Source organism: Tenrec ecaudatus, chromosome 7, assembly GCF_050624435.1.
Source record: "Tenrec ecaudatus isolate mTenEca1 chromosome 7, mTenEca1.hap1, whole genome shotgun sequence".
Taxonomy (NCBI): domain Eukaryota; kingdom Metazoa; phylum Chordata; class Mammalia; order Afrosoricida; family Tenrecidae; genus Tenrec; species Tenrec ecaudatus.
Window position 1 is genome coordinate 12,622,341 of NC_134536.1, and position 13,792 is coordinate 12,636,132.

The 13,792-nt window shown below is 51.8% G+C and overlaps 2 protein-coding genes across 3 annotated transcripts in view; one reads left to right on the plus strand and one right to left on the minus strand.

Annotated features, from left to right (window-relative positions):
• TFB1M (transcription factor B1, mitochondrial) overlaps positions 1-13,792 on the plus strand; it is a 44,496-nt gene that overhangs the window by 19,631 nt on the left and 11,073 nt on the right. For both annotated transcript variants that reach the window (XM_075554346.1, XM_075554347.1), the window contains one exon: positions 2,854-2,973. In XM_075554346.1, the coding sequence (XP_075410461.1) occupies positions 2,854-2,973 (120 nt within the window). The remainder of the gene's footprint in view (positions 1-2,853; positions 2,974-13,792) is intronic.
• CLDN20 (claudin 20) lies at positions 9,989-10,651 on the minus strand. Its single transcript, XM_075554194.1, has one exon. The coding sequence runs from the start codon at positions 10,649-10,651 to the stop codon at positions 9,989-9,991; it is 663 nt and encodes a 220-aa protein (XP_075410309.1).

Consider the following 13,792-nt stretch of genomic DNA (forward strand, 5'->3'; position numbering starts at 1 on the left):
CGTGACGGAGTCGTCTCTGGGATTGTCTGTCTAAATGGTTCATCTCTTCCTGCTCTCTGTTGCTCACCATCCTTTGCTCTGTTGGGGGTTTAACCAGGGGGGATAACAGTGATGGGTTAGTTAGTCCCGGGGCACTTTGTGTAGCCCTTCGCCTGTTAGGGGAGCCCCCGGGTAGTGTTTGGACCTTGTTGGGATATGCTTGCTGCTGTGGGCAGTTCTGCCCCCATCTCTTTGTCCAGGTGGGGGAGATGCTCTACTCCCACTGACAGTTAAGTCTCAGAAACTCAGGGGCCCAGTCCTCTACAGTCGTCATCAGTTGTCATCGACTCGGTGCCATTGAGCAATGACTTGTTTTTTTAGTGAGATTTTGCCATGACACCAAAAAACTGATGTTTCCTAGGCATCGTTAACGATCAGCTTGAATCCTGATCAAATGTGATGGGGGGAGGGCAGGACAGAATGTGGAATTCTCATAGACTCTAGAATTCTGGGAGCCAGGAAGGTTGGATGAAGCCCTGAAACTATTGCCCTGAGATAATCTTGAAAACTTAAATGAAAAATAGTCTTGAACTCTACTGAAAGCCAAACAGCAGGGTAGCCCAACGTAAAACATGTCTGCCTGAACCATCGCGCCCTTTCACGAACTGTCTTGTGAGTTCGGAGCAGCAAAGGTGACCTGAGAGATATTAATTAGGAACCTTCGGGCCCTGTGTGTGACGTCACTGGGGGAGGAGCCACTGAGACAAGGAGCGCAAGGGAGGGTGGCGGCACCCCTCACAGCATGCCGTCTGTGTCAGGAAACGGTGTGGCTGTGCATATATTTCTCAATAACAACTTTAAGAATAAACTTACTTTTCGATCATCGATATGTACGAGCTTCTTGGTGTTCTGGGCACTGATCCTTTTTCAGCTATTCTCTGTTTCCAGCACCTCTCAGCCCGTCACTCATCATTACAGAGCTTTTACTGTGCAGAAGGCGTAGATCTTAATAGAGTAGAGCGTATCCGTCTTTTCCTGCCGCGCCTTGGACTTCTGAGTCTTCTAAGGAATTCTCCCTCAGCGTGGAGGAAGGGAAGGCCCACAGATACTCCCTCCGAAAACTTGAGTGTGCTGAAAACGCTCCAGCTTTTAGACTTGGCGTGTATTTGGAGTCTCGGTGTGAGAGTGTTGGTCCGTGTGTCTTTGGGTCCACCTGGGCGCTAGTAGCTGAGGCTCAGACCTTTCCAGAAGCAGGTCACCTGTACTTTCCTCCCGCAGAGCAGCTGGCAGGTTCGAACCTCTGACCTTTCAGTCGATGCTGATTCAAAATGACCCTGTGGGGCAGGGGAGAACTGCCTCCGTAGGTTTCCGAGACTGACGCTCTGGAAGGAGAACTCTTTCTCCTGCGGAGCTGCTGATGCCTTCCAGCTGCTGACCTTGGGGTAAGCACCCCAGCCTAAAACCCCCCGGCCCCATGCTCTGAGAGAGGTACCTTCTAATTTCCCATTGCGATACCTAATTCACAGATGAAGCATTTGGGTCACCAGCCAAAAGGTTGGCGGTTTCAGCCCTCCAGCCACTCCGTGGGAAAAATAGGAGGTGTTCTGTGGAGATTTACAGCTTGGAACTCTGTGGGGCAGCTTTCCCCTCTCCCATCGGGGCTGTATAAGGTCCATTAGGAGTCAGACTTTTCTGGACAGCAGTGTTTGGTTTGGGTTTGGAGAAATGCCTCATGACATCGTGACGTACTGAATGGCCATCTTTTCCCAAGAGCACTTGCTGCATCACCTCTGCCTGCTTGAGTCTCTTTCGAAGGCTGCTTTCTGCCTGTTGGCCTATTGCTCCCCCAAAGAGAACAACTGTAGAAATCCTGCGGGCAGCTCTGCTCTGTCCTGTAGGGCTGCCATGAGCCAGCCGTTTCCTGCCTCCCCACCACAGGGTTGGGGTTTGTCTAGAAGTGGCCTCTCAATTCTTGATCCTTTGCTGTGCTATGTAACTTCACCACCTCTCAAGTTGTTGTGCATTGTTGTTTTTTAAATCCTGTTGGGATTCTTGGTGAAACCATATTTGTGAATTAATTTGTGCCTAATTATAAATTTTACATATATGTATGTATATGTGGATGCTGAAATGAATACATTCCTTCTTTTTTTGCTTTTGGTACAAGAATCATTTGCCCCAAAGTTCAGGCTATTCCAGATCTTATTACAAGTAAATGAAATAAAACTCACCAACAAAATTGGTCATCCATATATTGGGAGTTCTTCAGTGAATTCAACTACTGAACATCTTCAGGTCTATGTTCTGTGGACCTGTTCTTTTAAGTCAAAGGCGCCCTGGTGGCTGAGTGGTTACAAGGTGGGTAGCTAACGACAAGGTCAGCCGTTTGAAACCACCAACCCCTGGTTGCTCCCGGAGAGAAAGGCACGGTTTTCTACTCCTGTGAAGAGCTCCAGTCTCGGAAATCCACAGGGACAGTTCTACCCTGACTGTAGGGTCACTGTGAGTCGGAATTGGCAGTGAACCTCGGTCTTTGGTTTTTGTGGTTAGTATCGTGTGCACTTGGGCCTGTGCAAGCCCCTCTGCACCAGAATGGATAAAGGTTTTGAGAAGCCCCGCAGCCAGCGATGGGAAACTTCTCCCAGCTGAGGTTCCAAGGTCATTCGGTATGATACAGCCACACTGAGTCATGGCTCAGCTGCTGTTGGAGGAACGGGCCCCAGGCTGGCTCTCTCCTATATGGAAGTCAGCCTGTCTGTCGAACACCTCCCTCAGAAAACCCACCAAGCGTTCACAGAGGATGGAGCTTGGCTGCCTTCCAGGCGGCCGGGCTGGCATCACCGTGTGCTAAAAGCCCTGTTTGTTCTTCCCTAGAGACTGACGGCCACCGCGGGCAGCAAGCCACGGAGCCGTCTCTCCATCATGGCCCAGTACCTATGCAGCGTCCAGCATGTGCTGACCATCCCCGGCCAGGCCTTCGTCCCCAAACCAGAGGTGAGTTCGCCATCACTGGGCTTAATTGTCCAAACCCGGCTCTGTGCCCTCACCGTTATTTCCCAGGCGAGTCCTCCGTCCCCTCTGACCACGGGTCCTCTTCTCCTCTGATGCTCTCTCTTGGACAGAGTCACCCACAGCTCTGTCTGTGCTGACTCTGCTGGTAGTATTGGCCCTGTTGGTTCAGGCAAGAGCACATCCCAGTATGCAGAAGCGCCACCCGTACAACAAGAACTCCATTTTCACCTCGGTGGGGGTGGTACGGGGTAGATTTCCGATTGAGAAGTCCAACCAGTACTACATGAAGCACTGTTTACCTTGAAATGTCTTCCTCCTACGTTGGCAAGAGACCTGGTTTGGGGCCTTGTTATCTCTGATGGACTGTGTGTGGAAAAGTAGTTGGATCTTAACATAGGCTTTGCTATCATCTGCTAATTGCAGGAGAGTACGTGCTTATTACAGAAACCATTTCTCCATTAAGTTTTTTGGGAGGTGTTTTTTTTGTTGTTGTTGTTGTTGTTAGAAAATCATACCCATTTATGCAGAGCTGTTGGTTGATGTGTTACTCTGAAAGATGTGATGTAAATAAAATGCACCCCGTCCTGGATGACACGTCCACGGAGCACAAGCTCCGTGAAAAGCCTGGGCCAAAGGAGCCACAGCCTAGCGAGGACGGGAAGGTCAGCACCTGCAGAGCCCCTCAGACACCACGCGGCCTTCGTGTGAGTGGTCAGAACAGCACAGTGACCGTGGAGGGATATGTGCGTGGCGTTCGCATCTTAGAAGTGAGTCGGTCCTCACTTTATGCCCTTCTTTGTGTGACCTTCCAGAAACAGAAGGAGAAACACCAAACTCACTGCCACCAAGTCATGTGCAACTCATAGCGACCTTACGGGACAGAGTAGAGCTGCTCCCGTGAGCTTATGAGCACAAGGCTGCTCTGCGTAAGCTTCACTTGGTTATCTTTCCCCAAAACCCAAACTCATTGCCATCGAGTCGATGCTGACTCATAGCAACCTTACAAGTCAGGGCTGAGCTGCCCCGTGAGTCTCTGACATGAGCTCTTTACAGGAGTAGAAACATGAGCTCTTTACAGGAGTAGAAAGCTCCAGAGCAGCTGCTGGTATAGAACTGTGGACCTTGTGGAACCACTGCACCGCCAGGGCTCCTGGTTCCCCTTCCGTGGTGCGGAAAGGGCTCGTGTCAGCGTCAAGGGTGGAGCCACGAACCCTTAGATGAGGTAGTCGCGATCCGACCGTCAGAAACTGAAACATGTCAGCGGGGTCTGTCCACCTGGGAGTGTATAGATGAGAATGGAGTGGGAGCCCAGGCCCATGAGCCGGCCTGCTCTTTGCGCCAGGAAGAGCAGCTCAGACCACCCCCACCTGTGCAACAGGCGTCCTGGGCAACTTTCTCCAGGCCCGTTCTGGGAGCCCACAGGCAGGCCTACTTCCTCCAGGCGCCCCAGGTTTCAGACCCCTAGAAAAGGACTTCTGTAAGAGGGTAGATCTGAGACAGAACCTGATGGTTGAAAATAACTTGTAGGGTCTCATTAAACCCCGCTCCCCCTTTTCTCGCTTCCCCCCCCCCCCCAGTTGCATTTGGTGAAGGTTGACAAAGCAGTTTTCCAGTCAATAGGGCAGGTAGTTAATCTCTGCTCAATAACTGAGGTCCACGTGTACCATCTCGCTGCCCAGCCCCTCCCTCCCAGTGTTTCCCCTTGGCATTCTCCTCCCACCCTACCCTTGGGTAGATGGCTGCCCTTCTGGTCTTAAAGGGCTGATTACTCGACATACCTCACTAGTGTTATTGGTCCTGATAGGCCTGTCTCGGGAGAAAGACGAGGCTTTCCACTCCCATAAAGAGTTCTGGTCTCGGGAACCCACAGGGGCAACTCTGCCCTGTCCTATCGGCTCACTGTGAGTCAGCAGTGACTCGAAGGCAGAGTTTGATTTTGGTCTAGGCTTGTGTGTTGCCTAGCTGAAAATTGAGCCACAGGGTGAGTTCACTTCCAGTTCCTGGGGTGATTTAAAAGCCAGAGTCTCGGGGGTTCATTCCACTTGCCTCTATCAGCTCAGCCTAGTCTTGTTTTCATGAGTATGGATATTCTACGTCGTTCTCCCACTCTTACCGAGGCTCTTTGAATGTGAACCTGCTCAGAGCAATGGGAGTGGTAGACGGACATTCTCCAGCTAGCTCATTAGTCCTTGGGCTGTTTCCATGTGTCTGCAGTCTTCATCGCTTCCCTCTGCCCCAGGCAGGGTAGTTAGTTGGCTCAGGAGCTTCTCAGACCCCAGGGGCTGCTCATCACAGTAGGATGTGCAACACTGCCTTCACGGCTATCTCGCGTCAGTTGACCTTGGAGTCCCCTGAGGCAGGGACTTTCACTAGAGTGGGTGACCATCGACATGAGTGAAGAGAACCAGGGGCTGCACAGCCTGCTCACGCGATGTGTGCGACTAACATGTGGGGAGGGACTCGGCTCAGGGACAGTGTACTGGTGGTGGTGGTGGTGGTGACACAGCTTTATTAGAAACCACAGTCATTACCTGCAGGCTTTTACCAGGAGGATGGTCACCCCGAGGCACGTATCACTCGCTGGCAACAGTTTTGTTTGTTTTTAATGTTTCGGTTTATTTTGTTTGTTTCTTGAGGTGGTTTTTAACCTTTCTGTTTTTAGTGGAGGCTTCTTGTTCTGGGGTTCAGTTGCTTTATTGTGAGTGTTTGATGGTGTTTAGAGATTATCATCAACTTTCTGGTCTGTTGTGGGGTCAGGTGGGATATGCGCATAATTGGTTAATGAATCCCCCCACATGCACCCCGATTCTGGCCTCAAGAAAAATTTTTATTTTGCAAAAAGCTAACTGTGCCTTTGCTTTGTGTCCATTTGTGTTTGTGTTCTGGCATGTAGACCCCTCATGGTCCTTTGCTCTGCGTGCTTTTCTGAGTATTGTGAACAGCACATGCGTACGGCGGTGGATGTACTTGCTGCACAGGAAAGCAGCTATCAGCGAGGAGAAAGCCCGTGTGGTGATAAAGGCAAACCATGAGTGATTACATTTCAGTTCTACAGGAGCGGGTGCCTCTCTGTGGCTCTGGGGTGTTTGTTGCCACATAAGAGCAAACTAGGAGGACTCGGGGGTGAGCTAAGGAATGCTGACTGCTAGTTAGATCAAGCAAACGGTGTCTAGAGTTCATTGCCTTGCGTAAGAACGAAACTCACTCCCATGGAGTCAGTTCCGACTCCTCGTGACCCCGTAGGACAGGGAGAACTGCCCCTGAGGGCTTCTGAGACTGTTTATGGGCCTAAAAAGCCTCTTCTTTCTCCATCGCAGTGGCTGATAGTTTGAACTGCTGACCTTGCAGTTAGCAGCCCAGCCTGTAACCACTGTGCCACCTGGAGTTTTATAAAGGTGGTAAAATATCAGTACGAGGTCGCCTTTCTGGCTACATCCTTCTGAAGGCAGCACCAAAGACACCAGCTTCTACCGCACAAAATGAAACAGGCTAAGTTTGGAAATAGACACCAGGCAAGCTTCCCGCGGCCTGGAAGGGGAAGATCCGTTTCTTATAGATGAGCTGAAGGAGCTGACTAAAATTCAAAAGAACTCGATTTGGAGAGTTCCTCCTGTGCTTTGGTAAGAAGGGTGTGTTTGTGCCCACCCTTGGGCGAGTCCTCTTAGCAGCTGTGATCCTTTCTGTGGGGGCTGTTGGATCAGCTGGCTGACTGGGGTCTATTGGTGGCAGAACGCTGATTTCTTTGGAACACTCGGTCCTGCGGGAGTTACTGGGACGTGACTCTTGCTGGACTCTCCACTCTCCCTCATTTCCCTAGCTTAGGCCCCGAATTTGAAGCCCAGATTCTTCTGTAGTTATGAAAAAATAACCTCTTAGCTTCTGAAAAGTGAAGTGTTTTTACAGCGATGCTGAGTTAACAAAAGTATCTCACCAGTCAAAAGACAAATGATCTTTTATGCCATGCCAATTTATAGGTAAAAATGTTTCACGTTGGAATGGAACTTTTATTCCTTTTATTTCTCAAGCTGCCTGCTGGCCTTTAAAATCCATATATCACTGGGGTTCCACAATTTTTATTTTCCCCAGCCAGTCTTCACAGTACTCAAGAGTTAAGTGATTCGGAGCAATTAGGTCTGAACACCCTCCCAACACTGCTGTTGGGGCAATTCTGACTTGTCAGGACCCTGTAGGGCAGCGTAGAGCAGGCCCCCACCCTCACCCTCACCCCCTCCCCCTCCTTTAACCACATCAAAGGTTCTGCTTCTGGGTCTGGTTGGCATCTGTCTCGCCCAGCCCCACAGCACCTTCCCTAGAAGCGTAGCCTCTTTCCAGGTACCCAGTCCCGGACAGGGATGAGAGTAGCCAGTGAGACAGGTGTGATGCCCGTGTGCAGTTGTTCACTATGCAGTCGTAAGCAAGCACACATACGCTCATGCTTACCTTGCCTACTGAAGGCTGTTCCAGCACCGGGAGCCATTAGCACAACCCACGGCAGCTGGGCTGGCTGCGGTGGCCCAGTGGAGGAGCCTGGGAGGCACTGCACCATCCACATATAGCCTCCCGATAGGACAGGATATAAGTGCTCCCGCGGGCCTCTTAAGACTACTTCAACTCTTTACGGGAGTAGAAAGCCTCCTCCTTCTCTTGTGGAGCAGCTGGTGATTTCAAACCGCTGACTTTGTGGTTAGCAGCCCAATGAGTAACCACTCTGCCACCAGGTTGGCGTACAGCCGGGATGATTTACGGGCATGCGCCTCTCTCTCGGTGGCAGCAGTTGTTAGTTAGGTGCCGCTGCGTTGTGCTGACTCGTGGTGACCCTGTGGAGCTCACCGAAGCCCTGCCCAGTCTTGCCCATCCTCATAGGTGTTCCGCGTGAGCCCACGCTGGCGGCCACAGCACCAATCCATTGTGGTGAGGGTGGTCCTTTTGACTGTGCTGATCCTGTACTCGCCAGGGAGAAAGGCAGGGCTTGCTTCATCCGTGAAGAGTCACCCTCAGAACCCCCAGCAGCAGGTCTGCCCTGCCCTGTAAGTTTGCTGTAAATGGGTATCCACTCGATGGCAGTGAAGGACAACTTGGCCAAGCCTGGTGTCATATTCCAGGGACTGATCTCTCCTGACAACTTGAGCCTCTCATCTTCACTAGTGGTTTAGTGCTCGTTCTGCCTGCAGTCTTCCTGTGAGTTGCCTCAAGTTCTCCCTGGAACTGAGAGAAGTACACGAGTCGCCCTCCTCCGTGGCCGGCTGGAAGGAAGGGTGCGTGCAGTTGTCTGTGCGTACCATACTCTGCTTAGGGGGTACTTAGGAAGGAAAGGATGCCATTTCTGTTTTGCTGGGGGTACTTTCCTGTATGGGTAAAGGGCAGCATCAAGGAAGAAGTGACCGGAGGAGAGGAAGAGGCACACCACCAGAGCCTGCACGGGAACTCCTCGGGGGTCAAGAAAGTTAGTGGGAACCAAACCTGCACTGCCAACTCAGCCACCGTAGAGGTCAGGGTGGAACTGGCCCTGTAGGTTCTGAAGACTGTACATCTTCAAGGGAGTAGAAAGCCTCATCTTTTCACCAAAGAGCAACTGGTGGTTTTGAACTGCTGACCTTGAGGTGAACAGCCTATAGCAACCCACTGCAAGGTGGTGAGTCTAGATGGGAGCTCCTTTTTCAATGTCATGGATGCCAAAGGCGTGTAGCGAAAAACCAGTGCTGAAAGAGATTGCTTGGGGATTGTCCCTAAACAAATGTCCACAACAGAACATGATCCACTTGCTACGTGCGTGCATACGTGTGCACGTGCACGGGAACGTACACCCACACCTCCACCCTGTACAAACTTGGAGCCTTGGGGGGTTCTGTTTCAGACCGCAGTAAATGGGACAGTGCATTGTCCTGTTTCCCAGCAAATAGGCATGCGACGTTTAAGCTATATAGTCTGTGAAGAATTAGGGGACAGTTTGGAAATCGTGAGAGGGCCCCACAATGTGACACGGGCATGAAGTGAGCGCGTGCTGTTGGACGCTGGGCGCCGCAAGCCTGCCATTGGCACCGCACGGTATCTAGGGGGCGCTGTGCAGTGAAGAAGAGCTACGCCTGTCTGTGGAGTGAGCTTAGGGACAGCCTCTACCCTGAGGCCATGCAAGCCCAGACCTGGCAGTCTTCTGCCACACGACCTGCATGTCTCTAAAACCCAGCCCACCATTACTAACGTCTCCTGTCTTAACTAAAGTCTTCATCATCTTTGCCAGAATCCCCAGATGATACAAACTCACTGCTGCTGAGTTCCTTCTGACTCATAGCGGCAGACAGGACGGGGGAGAACTGCCTCTGGGTTTCTGAGGCTGTCAAATCTCTACAGAAGTCCAAAGTCTCATCTTCCTCTCATGGAGCAGCAGAGGGATTTGAACTACTGACCTTGCAGTGAGCAGCCCACTGCACCACCTGGGCTGGGAAAGAGAGACAGGAAGTAAGTGAGGAAGGAATATGGGCTGGTGGCATTGTGAGTACCTGAAGGTGTTGGCCAGCTTTTCCTTCCTGCTGCATTTTCCGACAAGGTGGCTTCAAACAGGAGCCAGTGACTGCGGAGCCCACCCGACTGATAGGGAGCAGGTGGTGTTCAGTGTTGGCATCAGACTTGGAAGCTTAATCCTTTTATAAAGTCCAGTTAAGTGCCAATTTGGAAGATGGACCCCGAGATCATCTTGAAACACAAAAAAGGGAGGGGCATTTTTTCATTGCTTTATTGATGCTATCAAATTTTGATCTGATTGTAAAACTTTAAAGTAAACAGACCGTGACAACAGTAAAGGAACAATAAAGAAATCTCACGCCAGCTACAGTTAGAAGCGTACATGATCGTTTTGCTAACATTTTTAACTACCTTGTGATTTGTTTAAGTACTTCATTCCCTGTAGAAAAAGCAAATGGATTTTTTTCCCCCATTGAAAATGAACATTTTGAAAAATCCCAGCAGGCAGCCAATTAATGCGGAGCGAGGTGAGGTGTGTTTACACATAGTCCTGCAGGTGGTATGCCAAGTGGCTCTTCATCTGGGGGGTGGGGCTCTTGTCCAGCTGCAAGGGCAGCTGGGCCCCAGCCCGTGAGCACTTAGGTGTGCAGGAAAGGCAGAAAAGTATGCCAGAGAGGCACAGCAGCACTGCCGCCGCAAACCCCACATAGATGGCACTCCCCAGCTCCTGCACCTTGCCCTGGGACCCCACCAGTCTCACGGAGTCGGCAACTATCTCCTTGGTGTACCACACCATGGGGAACAGGCCCAGGACCCCCGCCAACAGGAAGCAGGCGCCGCCTGCCAGCACAGCCTGTTCTTTGGTTTTCCTGTTGCCTCCTAAGCGAGTGCATGCCATCCCGACTATGGACATGCAGATCCCCAACGCCGACAAGACACAGGCCAGCACCATCATGGCCCGGGCGGCCAGCACGAGGGTGGGCAGGGACAGGATGGAGTACTTGAAGGTGCAGCTGAACATGCCTGTGCTGTACCACGTGCAGTCCGCCCATAGCCCCTGCAGCTGGACGATGGCCGTGAGGATGTTGGAGCCCAGGTCCACATGCACCTTCCAAGTGGGCAACAGCGTGGCCGTGAGCACCCCAGAGACCCCCAGTAAGGCCAGGCTGAAAGCAAAGAGCTGGAGGCCTGCTGAGGCCATGGTGTGGCCCCCGAAAGTCCTGGTGCTCGCTTAGGGTGGGGCTCAGGCAAAACGTATCCCAGATCCACCTGGCAGCGGCTAGGGAAGAAGACACAGTCAGCAGGAGGGCAGGAAAGGGAGGAAGCTCAGAAGCTGCTATCGGTGGAGCGGAGGACAGGCCCCCACTGCGAGGGCTCTGACCAGTCCCCACGTCCTGGCCACCTGGGGCAGTACAGGCAGATATGTGACCACATGGCACAGAGGAAACCACCCACAGATGCTTTCCTCCTCCAATTAAAATGCTCTGGAGGACACTAAAGGAGCCCTGGTGGCGGAGCTAGTGGCTACTCATTGGGCTGCTGACCACAACGCCATGATCGATTCAAAGCCACTCGCTGCTCCACAGGAGAAAGAAGAGGCTTCCCACTCTCCGATAGACCCAGACTGCTAGCTCTAGCCCAGGGGCATTTCTGCTCTGTCTCTCCGCTCAGAAATGAGTCAGAATCGACAGCGGCCGTCAGTCTGAGATTTTGATAGATAGGAGCCCTGGTGGCGCAGGGGTAAGCATTGGGCTGCTGACCACAAGGTCAGGGGTTCAAACCCACCGGCCGCTACGCAGGAGAAAGACGGGATTGCCTGCCCGGTAAAATTGTACAGGGTTTTGGTTTGGGGTAGATAATTGGTAGAACAGTTTAAATCTTCTTCTTTTAAAAAAACTTGAGAAGTGCTAAATATTCAGAAAATGCTTTAAACACACAAATATGGACTCAGCACCCTCTGAGGACCAGGCAGGTGAGCCAGGTGAATTCTTTGCGGAGGGAGGAGTGGAAGTCCCTGGAAGTGCTTTTGCCCTTAGTTGTCAGTCAGTGTCCCTCTGCACACAATTGCCTGACCGAGGCGGGTACTTGCTCACTTTAGGTACGAGCATCTTCAGCTAGGCGACTGTCTTTCGCTTATGGAACCGTAAGACCTTTTCCTGTTGGGACCAGCGTCCTTCCTTGTCCCACCCAAATGACGTCATCTCCTGTAAAAATGATTCCTCCGAAGGACCCCGAGGGAGTGGCACCAAATGTGGAAGCCACAATCGTGAGTCTTGAGACTGCCGTCGAGTCAAGTCCAACTCAGAGTGACCCGACAGGACAGTGGGACCACCTCTCCACCTTTCCCAGGCTGTAAACCTTTACAGGAGCAGACAGCTTTCAGGCTAGTGGTCTCAAACTACTGACCTTGCAGTCAGCACCCCAATTCACTACCTGTTACCCCACCAGGGCTCCTAGTTGTACGTGAAAGGATGCCAGGATGCCCCCAAACAACCACGTTTTCCTTTCTTATGAGCGAAAATTGGCACTGCCTTTGTGTCCTGGCTGCCTCGCCTGTTCCACCTGGCAGGACTCACACCTGAGAGGGATGCGATCTTCCCTGGAATGCTGCGACACTGGCTTTTGTGCAGCCCAGAGATGTCACCACCCATCGATAGTTCGTGAAAGGCAGACAGGCCCTGATTCCCACACACCTGGGCCTGCTCTGGGCTTAGCCAGCCTCTCGGGCCTCAGCATTTGCTTCCATAAAATGAGCAGAGTGACATCCGGGCACTGCTATGAATAAATTCACACAGCACAAGGGTTCCACCCTCTGGTTGCACTCAATAAGTTAGAGTTGGCATTATTGTTCACATTTTATTTAGCGTCTATATGTGACCACTGATATTTCATGACATTTGGGGGGTTATTTATTTATTTCTCTTTCTTCCCTAAGCGGTTTTAGTTTCGTTTTCCGGGTCTCTTAGCGCTGAAGGAACTCTTAGCTACACTGTTATGCACATCACTTGGATGTGGGGTTGCCCCAGGAAATCACCCATAACGCATGGGTCGGCAGCAGGTTGTTTCCGACCGCACTCACTTCACCCTGCACTTCTCCTTGACCCCAGTGCTTCCAGGTGAGACACCCTCCCCCCTCCCGCAGTGCTTCCCACAGGGGCCCCACAGCAGGGAAAGTGCCGCCTCTGGAAGCCATGTGACACCGACCCCTCCTCACCAGGAATCCCAGCCGCTCGGTAGGATACTAGAGATGGAAACCTAGCTTCAGAGGACTTCCCAAGAAGGGATGCCTGGCAGTCGTCAGAGACCCAAAGTAGGAGCACTTGTGCCTGCTTTAAAAATACCACCTGCCCCTGGCTACAGCCGGTGATGCGCTGGGACTGTCAGGAGCGCGTGTCCTCCTTTCGTTCCCAGCTCTAACTGTCAGGTGCACACAAGAGAGAGAGTCGGGGACAGCTGGCAACACCCGCGGACTGAGGAAATGCCTGCCTTCCTGCAGTTGACTGCTCGCCTTTCTCTAATCTGTTCACATCTCCAGACAAGATGAATGTCCTTGGGCTGGGGGTGAGGGATGAAACTCATATTTACAATTTCCTAGTGGCGGTTTTCAAATTTGGGGTTGGATCCTGTCAGACCCCTGCCCTCCCAGATGGTCCTCCATGTGGGGCATCACCTAGGGAGCGGAGGCTGCTGTTAGCTTTCCCTGGCACCGTCATCTTACCTTCCTCTCTTTTTACCTCCATAAAGTCGCCTTTATATGTGGATGAAACTGCCAACGTTCCTTCATGGTGAGGAGCCTTCATAAGGGGATCAAACTGCTCCCCGGCCCAGTTCCAACTCTCTTCTCCACTAGCCAATGCCTTGGGTAAATTTCAGTCTTCGCAGACTTGCAGACAAGCCTGTTTATCGTAATGAACAAGTCCTGGCAGCAATCCGGGAGAAAGACGAGGCTCTTTACTCCTGTAAATATTTACAGTCTCCGAGCGCCACTGGCTGTTGTACCCTGCCCTGTAGGGTTGCTATGAGTCGGCATCGACTCAACAGCAGTGAGTTAGGCAGGGATCCGCACAGACCACAGGTCAGGATCAGCAGGATGACTGCCTGTAGCCAGTCTAGCACTGACTGCTGGGCACCGGGCTTCCAGGGCTCAGAAAGGCTGATACCCAAGAATTTGTTCTCTCACAGTTCTGCGCCTTTTGTATGAATGGACGAGCCTTTTATCTAGACTGCTACGGTCTCCCTCTCCCTTTCTCTCCAAGTACAAGCATAGTACAGTTTTGTGGCCGACCCCTTTTCATTTCCATCTCTTTGAGAATAAATCCATCCCGCGTCTCCTGGGTTTGGT

Excerpts from the sequence above, each read along its gene's own strand:
- CLDN20 (XM_075554194.1), bottom strand. The coding sequence starts at position 10,651 with ATGGCCTCAGCAGGCCTCCAGCTCTTTGCTTTCAGCCTGGCCTTACTG.